Genomic DNA, 17,880 nt, shown 5'->3' with positions numbered 1-17,880 from the left:
TGTTGAACCTCTCCTGCCTCAGACATGTAGTTAGGGAGATCTTTTTGGCTGACTGGGTCCTCCTCACACTCTCCCAACTCCACAGTGGCAGGAAAGGCACCCTCCTAGGGTCTGGAGGAAAACGAAAATAAACTCCTAACCTGAGGAAGGAGAGTGTGCATTGATGACCCAGGCTCTGTGACAGATTCCAGGGTTTTTCTCTGGAGAAGTATCAGCATCCCTTGCTTAAGGCTGATGATAGAAGGGCCATTTCTCTCTGTTGACACCTAGATGTGGTACCGTGAGGAACAAGGACAGTGATGAACACAAGGTGAGTACAAGAAGTGGCCTCCTTTGGAAGGAGTGATTTTTGGGTTTGGGGGTTGGGGAAAGGCCTAAGGGAGAGAAAGAGAGAGAGAGAGAGAGAGAGAGAGAGAGGTCTTAGATTCCATTTTTGGGTGTTGATTTCAAGCAATTGTGGCTGTAGTATGTTTGTGGAGAGTTTCGTATTGCTGACACAGAAAATTCATTCTTTCATTTTACAAATAGAAGTTGATTTACAGGTCCAATTATATGTGGATTTTTCTTAATATATGCAATATAGTACTGTCAATGTATTGCTCTTTTTTGTGATTTTTTTTTCCCTTCAAATTGATTGCTTATTTTTAAAAAAAGTAATCTCTACACCCAACGTGGGGCTCAAACTCATGACCTTGGGATCAAGAGTCATATGCTCTACCAACTGAGCCAATCAGGCACCCCTGTGGTTTTCCTAACATTTTTTTTCCTAGCTTACTTTTTAATTTTATTTTTATTTTTTAAAAGATTTTATTTATTCATGTGTGTGTGAGAGAGAGAGGCAGAGACAGGGGCAGAGGGAGAAGCAGGCTCCATGCAGGGAGCCCGACGTGGGACTTGATCCCCGGTCTCCAGGATCACACCCTGGGCCAAAGGCGGTGCTAAACCGCTGAGCCACCCGGGCTGCCCTCTAGCTTATTTTCTTGTAAGAATACTCTATGTAAAACGTATAACATACAAAATATGTGCTCATCGAGTATGTTATCAGTAAGGCTTCTGGTCAACAACAGTAGGCTATTAGCAGTTAAGTTTTTGGGGAGTCAAAAGTTATATGCAGATTTTTGACTGTGGGGAGGCGGGGATTGGGGGGTGGCACTCCCAACCCTGGAGTTGTTCAAGGTATTTATTGAGTTCCTTTGTTTGCCAGGCAGTGATTTACCCTCTGGGGATAGAGCAGCCAACAAAACCCAAAAATTCTGCTGGCAGGGAGACTTTCTTTGGGGGAAGGTGTTGAGGAAGGGTTAGGAAAATCTATACCCCAGTACCTCTGATGGTGGTAAGTCCTAAGGATAAAAATAAAAACGGAGTTTGAGGCACCTGGCTGGCTGAGTCAGAAGAGCATGTGACTCTTGATCTCGGGGTCATGAATCTGAGCCTCACGTTGGGTGGACAGAGTACTAAATAAAAAACTTGAACCCCCCGCCCCGCGCGCAAAACCCACCAGGGCATTTATGTGTACGTATAGGTGGTTATCACTGAGGAGGTAACATTTGGGTAAGGACTTGAGGAGGAAGAGTGACTGGAGTCTTCGAGGACACAAAAAGTAGGAGGTGTGTTCTTTGTAGACCAGTTCTATGCGAGATCTTATAGACCATTTTAGGTCAGGTTTTTAGCTTTTACTCAAAGCTTTTTAGCTTTTACTCAAAGCTTTAAAGTGTTTACTTGAAACACTACGGAAAAGTGCTAAGAAGAAAAATAGTTCCTACACCCAAAGCCAATGGGTTTTTTTGATAAATGTCGCCTCCCTCCTTAAATCCTCCAATAGCTTCCATTGCAGGTAGAATAAAGTCCTAAATCCCATCCAGACCTTTGCTTCTTCCTCTACCCTCATCTGCTTGGATTTATCCTCTCACTCTGACTAAAATCTCTCCTTCAGTTTCTCAAAATTTCTACTCTTGCCTTTTTCTAAATGACTTTTGCATATGTCTTTTCTTTTGTTTCAACTGTTCTGTTTGGGCTACTTTCAACACATCTTTCAGATCTCAACTTTCATTTACTTACTCAACGTGTATAGTTGCACACAGTCCTATGCTTCAAGGGGTCCCCATGATGCATTCAATCTTCTACTGTTACAATCTTGAAATCCTTCATAATTTTGAACAAGGCACCCCACCTTTTCCTTATTCACGGGCCCTGGATGTAGCTGGTCCTGTGGATCAGCTGCTATGCACTACTGTCTGAAAGCTGGAGACACGGGTGTACAAAAAGATGTGCTTTCTAGTTTTGCAGAGCTTTCAGATTGGTGGAAGAGGTAGACATCAATCAAATAAATGAAAATAAATAACTGAGGAAATGGCAACTGAGAAAATTGCTACCCATGAAGGATATATGGGGATCTGGCTTAGAGAAGTCGAGAGGTTCTTCCTGAGGAAGTAAGTGCTTTAGTTGAGTCCTGGAGGGTGAGAAATGAATGAGGTTTTTTTATGGCTTCCCAGCTTCCTCATTTGATTAGGGTCTTCCTTCTCATTGCAGGCTGTGCTCTTTTCTATAATGCTTATTAATATTACAATAGGTTATTTGTATAATAACCAGCTTTCTAGAGAGTATGAACTCATGGGGTATCTCCCTTTTCCTTGTATCATCAGCTTAGAGCCTAGTCTCTGGTATATTGTATTTTAGTAGTAATTCTGAAAGAAAAGAGTTTTTTTTTTTAATTTTTGAAAGCTTTTATTTATTTGAGAAAGAGCGTGTGCACACACACAAGGAGGGGTGGTGCAGAGGATGAGGGAAGGGTAAAGCAGACTCCTCTCTGAGCAGGGACCCAGACCCAGAGCTTGATCCCAAGACCTCGGGATCATGACCTGAGCTGAAGGCAGAAGCTTAACTGACTGGAATGCTTGGGTGGCTCAATGGTTGAGCATCTGCCTTTGGCTCAGGTCATGATCCCGGGGTCTTGGGATCAAGTGCTTCATCAGGCTCCCCGTGCTAGTCTGCTTCTTCATCTGCCTGTATTTGTGCCTCTCTGTGTCTCTCATGAATAAATAAAATCTTAAAAAAAAAAAAAAAGCTTAACTGACTGAGCCACCCAGGCGCCCCATGAATGAAAAGATTATTGAGTTTTTTTTGTTTCCATCTTTTTACACACAATCAACTTTTTCATATACAATTTAGTAGTCTGCATTTTTTAAAAAATGAAGGCTGGAAATTTTCCTTTTTTTTTTTTTTTTTTTTTTTACAAACTTCATAAAATGGCTGTCAGGGGCTTTGAAAAGCTATCTGGATGTTGGTGTTCAGAATGGATTGGAGAGGGAAGAGGTTGCAAGTAAAGAGATTAAGTTAAGAGGCAATAGGTATAAAGTGGAGGAGGACTTGAGTTAATAGTGTTTATTGACTTACTTAGCAGCATTTACTAAAGACAACAATAAATCAGGCGCAATGCAACTGTCAAAAAAAAAAAAAAATACAGACTCCCCTCCTGGAACTTATCGTGCAGTGCATACCAAATCAGGGATAGAAAGGGAAAAAAGTCCTCTTCAGCGTTTTTTTTTTTTTTCAAAGGATTTATTTATTTATTTATTTACTTATGAGAGACAGAGAGGCAAGACATAGGTAGAGAGAAAAGCAGGGTCCCCATGGGGAGTCCGATGCACGCGGACTCCATCCTGGGACCCCAGGATCACAACCTGAGCCCAAGGCAGACATTCATCCACTAAGCCACCCAGGCATCCCTCAGCTTTTCAATAAACGTACTTATGCCACAAAATAGGGAAAATCCGAAGCTTCCTATTAAAAGTGGTCCAGAGAAATATTTCGCAAAAGTTCTGGAAATTTGAAGTTCTAGTGGAATAGTTCCCCTGTTTCACTAAGATTTTATTATTAGTATTATTATTGTAACTTTCTCCTGCAAATAGTGCTTTTATCCTTTTTTGGTTCTTTTAACTATTGCTTTAAAAAAAAATCCAAAGTAACTAAATACTAAGTAAAAAGGAATGGCTAATATGCTGCTATCTCTCAGGCAGAGTCATTGTTTTGTTTTTCTATTTTGGAAGCCTTTTCAACTGGTTATCCTCCCTAACTTGGAGAAAACAACTGTCATTCGAAAATACTTCCAACTGCTTCAGGGCAGACTAGCCTTTTCTCTTTTTTAAAAGGAATTCTCAAAAATACTCTTCTCCTGGTTTGAAAAGCAGCACGGAATAAATGTGTAGCATTAAATATGCAGCCATTTGCCACTCCCTGTGCCCTGCCCCAGCCACTGCAACAGAAAATATCTGGGGATAAATACAAATGTGGTGGAGTTAAACCTCCTAGTGAAGATTATGAAAGGAACCAAGAAAGGACACTTCCTTAGAGAGAGGTGTTTCAGTCGCCCCCAAATTAAACGTTAAGAACAAAAGGAAACAGGTATTAAAGAAAATGAACTCTGAATGCTGGGTGCCAGAAGGTCAGTTGTTTCTTAGGGAAAAGAAGGGGCTTTGCTGCATAGCCTTGGGCAGGTCACGGAAACTTCCTTGGAAGCCCTGCCCTAGCTAAGCTAGCTAGCTTCAAGGGTTTGGACCAAGGATCTCTAAGTTTCTTTCATCTCTAAAATTCTATAGTTCCATGATTACGTTGTTTGAGATAGGCCATTCTGTTGATTTCCTAGTCTCCAGGAGAGAGGTAACCAACCAGTCTCGGGGAGTGGAACTAACTTGATGGAGAGTTACCAACGCGGAGGTGGGTATACACTTCCCTGTTAGGCGGGCTGTGGCGCCTTAGGGATGCTCCAGGGCGACGTGCAGGGAGGCCTCCCCCGCATCCCCCCCATCCCCCCCGCCGCCGCCTTTCTTTAACCCGACTTTACAGCTCTCTTGACTCTTGGGGATGGGGGAGCGGGAAGGATCTATTTTAGACTGGAACAGTTCACCGAGCAAGCATTTCCCCTTTCCTTATTTTTGAACCCTTTAAAAAACAAAACAAAACAAGAAAAAAAAAAAGAAAAAAAAGAAAAACCCCAACAAGCCGCCAAGCAGCAGATCCTAAAGGGGTGGAAGGGGAAATGTGATTACGGCATCTCGAAAGGCCTGTAAAATCCTGCTTCCTCATTTTAGTCCTTTCGTGGGGGGTGGTGGTGGTGAGGGTACTTTTTTTTCTTTTCCTTTTTTTTTTTTTTTTTTTTGCGCGTGTATTTTTGTCCGGGGGGCTGGGGGGGCTGGAGGGCAGCGAGCGGGCGGGCGGGCGCTGGCGGCTGCGGGTCAGGCCGGGACCGCGCGGGCCGCCGGGCGGGCTCGGAGCTCCCAGGGCGCGGCTGCGGGCGGGCCCCGGGGAGGGGCTTCGCGGAGGCGCCGCGGCCCGAGGAGAGCGCGGCCGCCCGGGCTCGGCGCGCAGCGCGGCCGGGCGGGCGGTGGCGCTGCGGAGGCGGCGGCCGAGGCCGGCGGCGCGGAGGAGGGGCCCGACAGTGGGGCGGCCGGCGGCAGCTGCCTCGGTGACGCCTGCCGGCAGCGCGGCGGCCTGAGCCGAGCGAGCCGCGCGCGGGCCCCGGCGTCGCCGCGTCCCCGGGCCGCGTCCTTCTCCGCCTGCCGCGGCGGGAATGGGCCCCCGCCCCGCGCGCCGCCCGTAGGCCCCGCCCGGCCTCCCGCCGCCCCGGCCCCAGCCCCAGCCCCAGCCCCGCCGCGCCGTCCGCACCCCGAGCCCCCGGGAAGGAAGATGAGGGAGACGGGCCCGACGCTCAGCAGCCAGAGCAGCAGCGGCAGCGGCAGCGGCAGCAGCAGCGGTCGGGGGCAGCCGTTCCGCCGTTTCCTCTCAGCCGCCGGGACAAGATGGCAGCGGCCGCCGAGAGGGGCTGAGCGCGGGCTGGGTGGTGCCGCCTGCTGAGGCGCCCGGCTCGCGGTCCCCGGCGCGGCCCCGCACCCACCCGGACATGCTCAGGGCTGCGGCCGCCCGAGGAGGGGAGCGCTCGGGCCTCTAGGAAGGTAAGGGAGGAGGGCGAGCGGCGCCCCCGCCCCCAGCACCCCCCCCCCCCCCGGGCGAGGTCGGCGCGCGCGCGGCGTGGCGCAGCCTCCGGGAAGCGGCGGCCCCGGCCCGGCCCCGGGTTGCGCAACGGCGCTTCCCAGCACGCGGAGTTCAGCTCGGCCCCACGGGGGGGCCCGCCGCCGCCGCCCCGCCCCGCCCCGCCCCGCCCGGGGCCGTAGCCACGGAGACCTCGCGTCTTCCGCGGAGGGGGACACACACAGGCAGGCGCGCGCGCACGCAGCTCCAGCGCCCCGGCGGGGGCCCGCGTCGCCGGCTCTGGGGCCGGGCGGCAGCCGCGTCGCCGGGCGGGCTCGCAGGGCGGCGCTGGAGACGGCAGCGCGCGACTGTCGGCGGAGGAGCGCTGAGAGCCGGCGCCGCGCGTCCCCGGCCGCGGCCCGAGGAAGGCGTGGCGGCCGCGCGCGTGTGCGCGTGCGCGTGCGCGGCGGGGCTGTTGCCGGCGGCGCTGCTCGCGCTCCGGGGGCGCGCGCCCCCTCCCTTCCCCCTCCCTCCCTCCCCTCCCTCCCCTCCCTCCCCTCCCCTCCCCTCCCCTCCCCTCCCCTCCCCTCCCTTCCCCTCCCCTCCCCTCCCCGCCGCCCCGGGGCGGAGAAACTCTCGGGGAGACTTCGCAGGGGCAAATGCCTGTTTTCCCGGCGGGAGGGACACGGCTGTTTTAAAATGGTACGTTGCTCGCGGCGAGGCCCCGCTTCCCGGCCTCCCCGCGGCTCGGGGCGCTGCGCTAAAGGGCGTGTGCGTGAGTGGCCCCGGACCTGTGAGGCGGTGGTCCCGGCGCCGGGGTTTCCGCGACCTCCTGCTGACCCCCCCCCCCCCCCCCCCCCCCCCCCGCCTCCCCGTTTAGAATGTGTTTTCCCACCTGCCAGGTCGCGGCTTCGCATCCTCAGGAGCAACTGCTAGCGGCGGCGGAGGGTTTCGGCGTGTCGGCGGGTGGACGGGGAACGCTCCTGGCTGGCTGGCCGGCCAACTTTGTGCGAGGTCCCCGTGGTGCGGGGCCGGGCGGCTGGGCTGCTCCCCCAGCGGCCTGTGCACCTCGTAGTAGCTTGGAGGTGGGCTGGATTCGCACCCCGTCCCCCCACTGCTACTACTATTACTACTGCTACTACTATTACTACTACTACCCGCCCCCCCCCCCCCCCCCCCCCGCCCCGTTTTAGGGTCTTGCCTCTTTGCTGTAGCCTCTGCCGTGGAACTACTTAAACCCACACCGTGTCTGCTCGTCTCAAAGTTTTGATTTCTCGACGCCCTAAAATGTGTAAGAGGTGTCCTTTTCCATCACATCCCCGTCGAAGACTTTTGAGCAGCCATCGGTGGGCTTTTTGTTTGTTTTCCAGCTAAAAGGTTTTGATCCCACGTCCTCAATTTAATTTTTTTTTTTCCCCCGAAGCCGGACAGGCCTCCCACCACCATATGTTTGATTAAGTCTAGATTCTGCTTATGTTTGCAAGTTGCAGGGCTAATTTTATACAGTGAGCTATGGTAAGGGTTGTGATAGGTCACGATTAAACTTAGTAGTAAACTTGGTAAACAAAATAAAAGCTCTTTCTGAAAGAAGTGGTTTTTGGAGTTGTATTGGCTGCCTTACGGCTTCATGCCACTTCACAGTGATTGAAATGTAACCAACCAGATAAAGTACTTTTAAATTAAGATTTTTCTTGGTATATTTATGGATCCATTCATAAAATGTTGACATGTCTTGTAAAATATAATGCTCAGCCTGTTTGAGGTTTATTTCTCTTTGACTTTTGAAACTTACTTTGATTTTAATTTGTGTCAAGGTTTAGAGGTGTGCTGAAATATTTGAGATTTTGCACCTTCCACTGTGGGTTTTTTTTGTACTTCTCGTGAAATTGAGTTACAATTTGTTCCTGAATTTTTCTCTACTCTAGGGAATATATTTTCTAAAAAAGTTTTTCTTTCTTTCTTTCTTTCTTTCTTTCTTTCTTTCTTTCTTTCTTTCTTTTTTTTTTAATGGAGAGCCTTAGATTAAAACTATGTTTTAAAAAGGTAAGATGAGCTTGAAGTCTAGAACAGAACTAGTCATTAAATGTTTCAAATTTATATTTGGACATTGCTGACTACAGTAGCTAAACACATATTAGGCAGGCAGATCATAACATGGTGAGCCAGTCTTAGTTTATTGTCATAATACCTTTTCCATTGAACTAGTCATTATCTTGCTTATAAACTAGTCATTGGCTTCTGGGCATGGAGTTTTAGAGTCACATAAAAGTGGATGGTTTTTATGAGATAATTCTTCTTGTAGACATGCTTGAAAAGAAGCTTCAGATCATACTATTTTAATTTTTTGGATGTTCTGTCATGGACTACCATAAAATAAGGTGCAAATTACAGAGGTAGGCTGCTGTAGCCAGTATGGCACATAAGTATTTGTATTGTACGATATTGAGAGCCTTTTCTTTTTTTCCCTTGCAACTGAAAATAGCAGCAGCTGTCAAATGAACTTTATTTATTTGAATGAACTTTCTGATTCAGCTTTTTTTTTTTTTTTTGTAAGATTTTATTTATTCGTGAGGGACACACACAGAGAGAGGTAGAGACACAGAGGGAGAAGCAGAGAAGCAGGCTCTATGCAGGGAGCCGGATGTGGGACTCGATCCCGGGACTCCAGGATCACACCCTGGGCCAAGGCAGGTGTTAAACCACTGAGCCACCCAGGGATCCCGGAGCTTTGGTTTTAAGTATTTGATACTGAAGGCATTTATAGGTAGGAAGGAGCAAATGTAAATTTCTGAATGCTGAAATATTGTCTCCTTAACCCCTTTTACATCCATTGAATGGCATACTTGGTTGCATGTTGTTTCCATTCAAGTGTTACAATGTATTCTGGTGGCTTCCCAGTTAGTTTTCTGTGTTCTCTCTGCTGCAGTTCACCAAAGGTGGGGATATGGTTAGATTTGTATTATTGGTAGTTAATTAAAAAGCATAAGTAATGTAGTTGCCCTTGCATCCCATTATGTTTGACTTTGGAGATGAAGATGGCATGGCAATATTTGGATTTAAGGAACTTTGAAGTTCTCAGTATTTAAAATATTCCTCCAGAGTTATTCTTGCCACTTAACTATTAAAGGACACAAAATAACTTGCTATATGATTATATTGTTGCTGCCAAAAGAAATGTTCATGTAAAGTTTGCAGCTGTTCTAATTTTCTAATGTCTGAAGGAGACACTTCCAGTGTGGTATTTATCTTGAAAGTTACTTCTGAGACCAACGACTAGAATTTTGTTAAAATAGAGGAATCTACCAGTTTATTTATTACTTCTTTAGAGGTGCTCCCCCCCTCCACCCCCAACTTGCTGAAAGCTTTGTTATAGTAACCCTTTCTATATGATACAAATTTAAGTCTAAAAGTATTTTAAATGTCCTTACTGGTTCTGGATCCAGCTGCATAAAAAATAACTTGTCTAGTATCTTGGAACATTTAGCAATAAGCTTAATAGGGGTATATATTTGGAGTGGAAGTTTTGAATCAGTGTAGGTTATTAGGGCAGCCAAAACACTCATGTGTTCCACCTAAGGAAATATAGTCCATTTCTTTTGGTTGGATTAAGAGTGATTTGGGGAAGGAAAAAAAAAGGTGATATTAACAACTTAGTATGTTGCTTCTGTAGCTTTGTCATAGCTGTTCTTTTGGACCTTATCTTAATCACCGTTAGTACCAAGCTAGAATAGATATTTGGAAGATGTATGTTATACATTTTACCTAAATGTTTGTCAAATTAGACCTTGACCTATTTGGCAGATCAGATTGCTCTCTTTGGTAGGTACTTGGGCTGTATGTCACTACACAAAGGCAACGTGTTGTTTGAGGTGCACACTGTTATACTGGGGACCTAGAGCCTCTGCTCTTAGGACTTGTGTGGAAATTAAAAAAAAAAAAAAAACTGTTGAGTATTAGAAATACTATATTTTTAGGATGGCATTTGTGGGTTGAGAACAGTTAAGTCAGTAAACTGATTTATCTTTTGTATTTACTGCTTAATGCCAAGTCAGTACTTTAGCGAGTCTTTGAACTGAAACAAGCCAGGGACAATATGTTTTACCTTAAATGTATTTTGTTACTTTGACCCAAATAATTTCTCTAATTTTCTAGGAGAATGAGAATTTTTCCTTGCTCTGGGGAAGGCTGAGTGGGAGGTAAGGTAGAAGAAGCTGGGTCCTAGTTAGGGGAAGACGTTGATTTAATTGAATTTGGGAAACTTAGAAATCTGTTTTGACTTAAATGTTCAAGCTACTAGAGACCAGAGTTCACTTAGTTATAAAATCAGTGAAATATGTGGTAGCTTGGGGGAAAGATTAAGAATACACCATGACACCTGTTAGAAGATCAGAGTTGTGAAATAACATTTGTGTTGACCAGTTTTTAAAGCTATTCCCCCCCTTCCTTTTGTGCCTTTTATTTCTTCAATCTAAAATACTTTTCCTTAATGTAGAATTTAGGGAAGATAAACTATCTGTACAATAACAAAAGTCTTGTGTTACATAAATTTGAAATCGGAAGTATGAGGAACATAGAACATGTTACTGCTATTAATATGAGTTTGATTTACAGGAATGATTTTTTTCTAGTTTTTAGAGATATTTAAAAATTAAGGTGCCTAATAAATGTAGTTTTTAAAAACTGAATTAAAACCCAGTTTCTCTGTTATCTGCCACTTAGTCCATTTTTACTTTCTGAGATTAATGTCTCTTTTAAGGATTTCTAGATACACTCTTCATGTTGCATTTTCTTTCCTGCTTTGCCTCCCCCCCCTTAATAAAAAGATTACATGTAAAAGAAGTGGAAATTTAGAGAAGTACAGAAAATACAGTACTTTGTTCCTTTGAGCTATATACTTTATCCTTTAGGTAAGGATCTAAATTGTGAAAGATCAATTTTTGGTACAGAAAATACAGTACTTTGTTCCTTTGAGCTATATACTTTATCCTTTAGGTAAGGATCTAAATTGTGAAAGATCAATTTTTGGTCTCATTGAAAACAAAGGATTGCCAGTGGTGGTCATATAAATTGTTTTATTTTTCATAATTGGTAATGCTGGAGCATCTTTTCTTTTTAAATATATTTATTTATTTGAGAGAGAAAGTGAGAGAGAGCAAGCGCGGGTAAGCATAACGGGAGAGGGAGAAGCAGACTCCCTAATGAGCAGAGAGCACGACTTGGGGCTTGATCCCAGGACCCTGAGATCATGACCTGAGCTGAAGGCAGACTTTTAACTGACTGAGCCACCCAGGCGCCCCTGGAGCATCTTTTCTAATTGGAAAAAAACTGTTTAGATTTGATACTGAAATAATTAGATGAACAAAATGAATCATTCCCTCCCCCCTTTAGAATTTTGTAGCCATTTATTATAAATTACATTTGATTACATATGGCTTACCAAGAACATTGCCTTTATAGAATTTGCTAGGAACTATAAAACTTAGCTGCATTCGGCTAGCCAATTACAGACGATCCCCTATTTACCATGGTTTGGCTTAAGATTTCTCTACTTTACCATGGTGTGAGTCATACACATTGAGTTCTTGGAATTTTGATTTTTGATCTTTCCCCAGGTTAACAGTGTGGGGCCTGATAGTCTTTCTGTGATGCTGAGTAGAGGCAGGGAGACACAGTTCCGAGTCAGCCAGGTGATCATGAGGGTCAATAACGATGTACTTAAAAACCACTATGTACCCACACAACCATTCTATTTTTCACTTTCAGTGCAGTATTCAATACCTTACATGAGATATTTACCACTTTATTATAAAATAGACTTTGTGTTAGATGACTTTGCCCAACTGTAAGCTAATGGTGTTTTGAGCAGGTTTAAGGTGGCCAAGGCTAAAGCTGTGATGTTTGGTAGGTTAGGTGTATTAAGTGCATTTTCTAAATCGTATTTAGTTTACAATGGGTTTATCAGGATGTGTAACTCATTTAACTTGAAGATCTGTATTCCATTTTAGAAATTAAAAGAAAAAAAGGCATAGAACTTACTAGAAATGTTTGTTAACCTCAATTTCTTCAGCTTCACCCCTACTTTTGTTGCTTACTATTCATAAATTAAAATATCTTTCCGTTATTTTTACACAATGAGATAGTAAACTTTGAAACATTTACAGAAAATAACTTGCTTAAAAAATGTTCATACCCGATAAAGTGGTTATTTAAAGGCCTAAAGATATCATTTGTATATATTTTGGCTGTGTGTTACCTGTTTAATAATAGAACGAGAGGCTTGTGGGTTTGGTAAACTATACGACTTTAGATATATAATGTATAGTCTTAAATAGTTAATAAGTTAGATAGAGTGATAACATATTGAAAATTGAACCGGACTTTCTAGAGATATTTCTTCTAAAGTAAAATTTAAATTAATACTTCAGAGGGCTTTCAATATGTAATTTATGACAACCTATTGAAATTAAGTAGGGTAAAGTGACATAAAATTACAATGAAAATTGCAGGTTATGAGCTCTATAGCCTATAGCTATGATGCTATGCTTCATTACATTCTCAAAACAAAACATGTTTTGGGCCAACTTATAATCAGTTTCAGTGGAGACAGTACAGTATCTCTGCAGTGTATTAACTGGAATTCTGTGTTTTAAACTAGATAAGATTAGTATTGGCTTCAAAAATATTAGTTTTTTTTTTTTTTGTAAAGATTTTATTTATTCATGAGTGACACAGAAGAGAGGCAGAGACACAGGCAGAGGGAGAAGCAGGCTCCATGCAGGGAGCCTGACGTGGGACTCAATCCCGGAACTCCAGGATCCTGTCCTGGGCCAAAGGCAGGCGCTAAACCACTGAGCCACCGGGCTTCCCAAATATTAGTTTTGGTTTTTTTTTTTAAATATTCGGTTTTTAATCTGGTTACTATGCTTTAGATATTTTTTGTAGCTGGATCACAGACTCTCACCACAAATTTTATTATGTCAGGTAAAACAGTGATAAAATAAGTGTATGGAAACTATTTTACCTGATATATATTTGGATGCCCACTAAGTGCAAAGTACTCTACTATGAATGAAGACAGTAAGACATGGTTGGTTTCCTGCTTTGAGCAAATATAGGGTGAAATTAGCCAAGTACTATAAATTTTTTTATCCTTGTGTATGTGCACGTGAGATGGAAAACACTGCTTGAGAAAAATAACAATTGATACATAGCATGTTCAAGTTTTTAAAAACTTTATTTAAATAAATAATGTTTAAAATATCAGGAATGGTTCAGCTTCTGAAAGTTGTGTATTAATATTTGCTACTTGTAATGTTTAAAGCTGAAAAATCAGCTAAAAATATGAAAAAAATTGGGGGTTCTTGGGTGGCTCAGTTGGTGAAGCAGCTGCCTCTTGATTTTGGCTTAGGTCATGATCTTGGTCCTGGGATTGAGCCCTGTGTCAGGCTCCGTGCTCAGTGGAGAGCTGCTTGAGGATTTCTCTCCTTCTCCCTGTCCCTAGCCCTGCTTGCGGACTCAGCTCTCTTTAAAATAAATAAAAAATAAAAAAATTCTGTATTTTTAAAAAGCAATTCTAAGTTTAACTTCTGTTATAAGCTTTTCCATCAAGTCTAACCACTTTAATAGTCTAATGGTTTTATAGAGACGTGTTGTATGTTAATTTAAATCAAGTAGAGGTTCACATTTCTTAAATATGGTTATTCCAGTTCTTACTCTCATGGCTTTTCCTTTTGGACATGCAGAATTCTTTCATTGTTTGAGAAAATTCTAATAAGTTTGCCTTTCCTAACTATATTATTACCTTCTAAATTTGGAATGCAGAGCTCTCCAAACCTCATTCTTATGCCAACTGGTGGAAAGAAAATAGAAGGTGAAAACAGGGTATAGATAGAATTCCATTTTAAGGTGCTTTTAAGAAGGTTAAAATTGCTAGCTGTAACTTACTTGAAACTGCTCTACAGAAGAGATATTATTTGTCTACTTAATTTATGTAAATCAGAAGTTCGTGTAATTTGGGGTCCTTGAAGCCAAGTCATGCAAAGGGCAAGTATTATTACATTGGCTCATGATAATTATATATGATACATTCTTAGTGAAATTTGACAATTTGGTGACATTTTGGTATTTATTATACATGTGTATTTAAAATTGAATTCTGTGTGGAAACTTACTTAGGGTGTTAGGGATCATAATACAGTTGGTTTGCCAGTACTTTTGGGTAGAAAGCAATTGGGGTGCTTGCCTTGTGAGTTGCCCTAAGTCCTCCTAGTATGGCATTTCTGAAACTATTTCTAGTGGTACTCTGTAACTTGTAAAATCTCTTCTAGGGATCTCATATCTGAAGGTATATGTAGCTTGAAATTGTTTCTTGTTAATCTGATTGGAAGAAAATGAAATATATCAATTTATAACCTAGGAGGTAACCTAATACATTATATTTGGGGAAATTTTTACATTTCAAAATATAAAATAGTATCTGAACTGTTAGGATCAGAGACTATGTCTTAAAGGTTTTATATGCCCTAAGTCTCTAATAGACACTGGAGAGTCAAATATATAATTATTGTAAAAGTAATCAAATACAGGCATGCTATACTCTACCTATATCCTTTAATCAAAGTGTAGCGTCTTTACTAAACAGCTTCACAGATACCTGCCCAAGCACTTGAGAATGTGTCATATACACACTTTACTTCTCAAAACCCTACTCTACCCCTCACTTCAACAGATTAGTCTGTTCCTGTGTAGAAATCAATAGGTATGAACTTCCACCAGATTTCTAACCCTCTGCCTCTGAATATAACTTCTATGAGTACATACTTTGTGTTTTCATTACTCTCTCGAGGACTGAAACATCTCCTTCCCTCCAAGATTATCTCCTATTCTTTATTGTGGATTTCATCCTGAAATGTGTGTTTTTTTTTTTTTTTTTTTTGTTTTTTTAGCATCTTAAGCCTCTCCAGTGACTTCAGGACCCCCCTCCCTTCACCTTTTTGGGCCCTTTTTCTTCAGCCTTTAAAAATGATCAGATATCTGAGATCTTAGGCAGCCGTCTTTTGATTGTGCCTCCTCAAATCTATGGACCTGTCTTTATTTCTTCCAGACTTCTTAAATGTGTACTCTAGCCTTTATTTGAATTTGTATTTACTTCTTAGCCCTTGGCAGTATAGTTCTGGCCATGCCACTCTAATGAAATTACTCCCACTAAAGTTCTCCAGTAGTTTCATCATTCACAGTTGATATATTCTTCCAGAGGATTGTATTTAGAGTGTACCCTATTTCTTTTTAATATTTTATTATTTATTTCAGAGAGAGAGCACAAGCATGAGTAGTGGGAGGGACAGAGGGAGAAGCAGACTCCCTGCTGAGCAAGGAGCCTGACCCTGGGATTATGACCTGAGCTGAAGGCAGACCTTAAGGCGCCCCTACTTAAGTCTTAGCTTTCAGCTCATCTTTTGAACTCTTGAACTCCATATTTTTCTCCCACAGGTAGTCCAGATTGAATTATCTTATTTCCAAATTTGTTTCTTTTTCTGTATTTCCTCTTTAGTATCTTCACTCATTTCTATTAGTTTATTTTTGAAACTTTATTTTTAAGGATTTTAGTTTTAAGTAACTGCACCCAATGTGGGGCTTGAACTCACCACCCTGAGAGGAATAGTCTTATGCTCTACTGACTGAGCCAGCCAGGTGCCCATGCTTGAAACTTACATACTTTATTTATTTATTTATTTATAGATTTTATTCATGAGAGACACAGAGAGAAGCAGAGACACAGGCAGAGGGAGAAGCAGGCTCCATGCAGGGAGCCCAATGTGGGACTTGATCCCTGGTTTCCAGGATCACACCCCAGGCTGATGGTGGTGCTAAACCGCTAAGCCACCAGGGCTGCCCTGTTTGAAACTTTAAATCTTAAAATATTTATTTCTGGTTAGATGCATTAAAAAAAAAACAAACCAGTAAAATTTGCACTTTGCAAAGAAAAACTTGGTAGTATCTATCAAATTTCCTTTTTGGACATCCGTACTAAGAACATTAAGAATGTACAAAAGTGGGGTGCCTGGGTGGCTCAGTCAGTTAACTGTCTGCCTTTGGCTCAGGTCATGATCCTAGGATCGAGCCTGGCATCAGTTTCCTTGCTCAACGGGGAACCTGCTTCTCCCCCTGTGTCGCTCCCCTGCTTGTGCTTTCTCTCTCTCTGTCAAAAAGATAAAATACTAAAAAAAAGGCAGTTCAACAAATTACAGTGTGCACACATGGTAGAATGTTATGCTGCTGTTCAAAATAATCCTAGATAGAACATATCAAAGATAACCCTAGAGAGAACAAGTTGACATATCAAGTCACATAAGTACTATGATTATAAACATTTAATAAAACATACATTTAAAAAAATATATTAAAAAATACATTACAATGGACCAGAAGGATATCGGTTCTTTGCCCTGAATATTTAGTAATTTATAGTAGTTGAATAACTTAAAAGATTATCAAACTGAAATTCCACCTCTTCCTGGAGTGAACAATGTGTATCTTTTCATGTTTTTATAGCAAAATCATTAAATTTCACATATTAGTCTAGTCTACCCCCATTCTAGCAGTCTGATTGCTGGTAATGGTAATGGTTTAGTGATCGTTTTTGCCCTTTTAATTTGCAGGGTTTCTGTGAACTTAAAATAACATTTTAAGTTTTAACATTGTTATAAAATAACTACTTTGGCATATTCATCATGTGTAGTTGATATATAGTCATTACTTTATAGTGGAGATTCTATCTAGCTTCTTATGCAAATAACCAGAAAAATGACATGAAGTTTACTTTTGTCCAGTACAAGATTTTTAGTTATTATCTGAGAATAAGTTTCTCATCAGTAAGCTGTTAACTATTGTGTGGCCATTCAGTCAAATGATTTAACATATTTTTCTTTATCCCATGAGATCAATAGCTGGCCTCCTTTTTTTTTTCCTGGCCTTCATTTTGAACTTAAAATTTGTTAGCTATCACTTATGCATCTTCAATGCATCTTCAAACGGAGTTAAACTTTTGTAATCACCTTTTTATCTTTTAATATGTTGATGGCATTTATTTATTTAAAAAATTTATTTATTTATTCATGAGAGACACAGAGAGAGAGAGAGAGAGAGAGAGAGGCAGAGCGAGAAGCAGGCTCCCTGCAGGGAGCCTGATGCCGGACTCGATCCCAGGACTCCAGGATCATGCCGTGGACTGAAGGCAGAGCTAAACCGCTGAGCCACCCGGGCTGTCCTGTTGATGGCATTTATAAAATCTCTTTAGCCAGGGACACCTGAGTGGCTCAGCGGTTCTCTCTCTCTCTCTCTGTGTCTCTCTCATGAATAAATAAAGTCTTTAAAAACAAAAAAATCTCTTCAGCCAGGTAGATCTGAATATGGTTTTCTAAGAGTTGTAATTGGTACATGTCACTTTAAAGAGTATCATGGATGGCAGCCTAACATTTACACTACTGTGAAAATTGTTTTTCAGTTTTTTTTTTGTGGGTCCAGTAGTAGAAGAAATATTTATGTGATCCTTGCTAATCCCATATAAATCTTCAGTTTTTGTGCATGCACCCAGAAATGTGCCATTTTATTTTATTTATATTTTATTATATCAGTTTTCAATTTCAAATTTTTTAAATTTTCAAAAATTTTATTTTATTTTTATTTTATTTATTTTTTTATTTTATTTTTATTTATTTATTTATTTTATTTATGATAGTCACACAGAGAGAGAGAGAGGCAGAGACACAGGCAGAGGGAGAAGCAGGCTCCATGCACCGGGAGCCCGACGTGGGATTTGATCCCGGATCTCCAGGATCGCGCCCTGGGCCAAAGGCAGGCACCAAACCGCTGCGCCACCCAGGGATCCCCCAAAATTTTATTTTTAATGAAATCTCT

At 42.3% G+C, this 17,880-nt stretch overlaps 1 protein-coding gene across 6 annotated transcripts in view; it reads left to right on the top strand.

Annotated features, from left to right (window-relative positions):
* Positions 1-4,595: 4,595 nt before the first annotated feature.
* HIPK3 (homeodomain interacting protein kinase 3) overlaps positions 4,596-17,880 on the top strand; it is a 92,265-nt gene continuing 78,980 nt past the window's right edge. For 3 of the 6 annotated variants that reach the window (XM_025452419.3, XM_025452422.3, XM_025452418.3), the window contains exon 1: positions 4,596-4,713. In XM_025452419.3, the coding sequence (XP_025308204.1) occupies positions 4,692-4,713 (22 nt within the window). In that variant the 5' untranslated portion in view covers positions 4,596-4,691. Of the gene's footprint in view, positions 4,714-5,583; positions 5,949-6,541; positions 6,667-17,880 lie in introns of those variants that run through there. The other 3 variants (XM_025452423.3, XM_025452420.3, XM_025452421.3) reach the window with 3 other exon arrangements.

This window comes from Canis lupus, chromosome 18, assembly GCF_003254725.2.
Source record: "Canis lupus dingo isolate Sandy chromosome 18, ASM325472v2, whole genome shotgun sequence".
NCBI classification, from domain to species: domain Eukaryota; kingdom Metazoa; phylum Chordata; class Mammalia; order Carnivora; family Canidae; genus Canis; species Canis lupus.
Note: the sequence above shows the minus strand (reverse complement) of the source record. Positions and strands in the feature narration are given on the sequence as shown.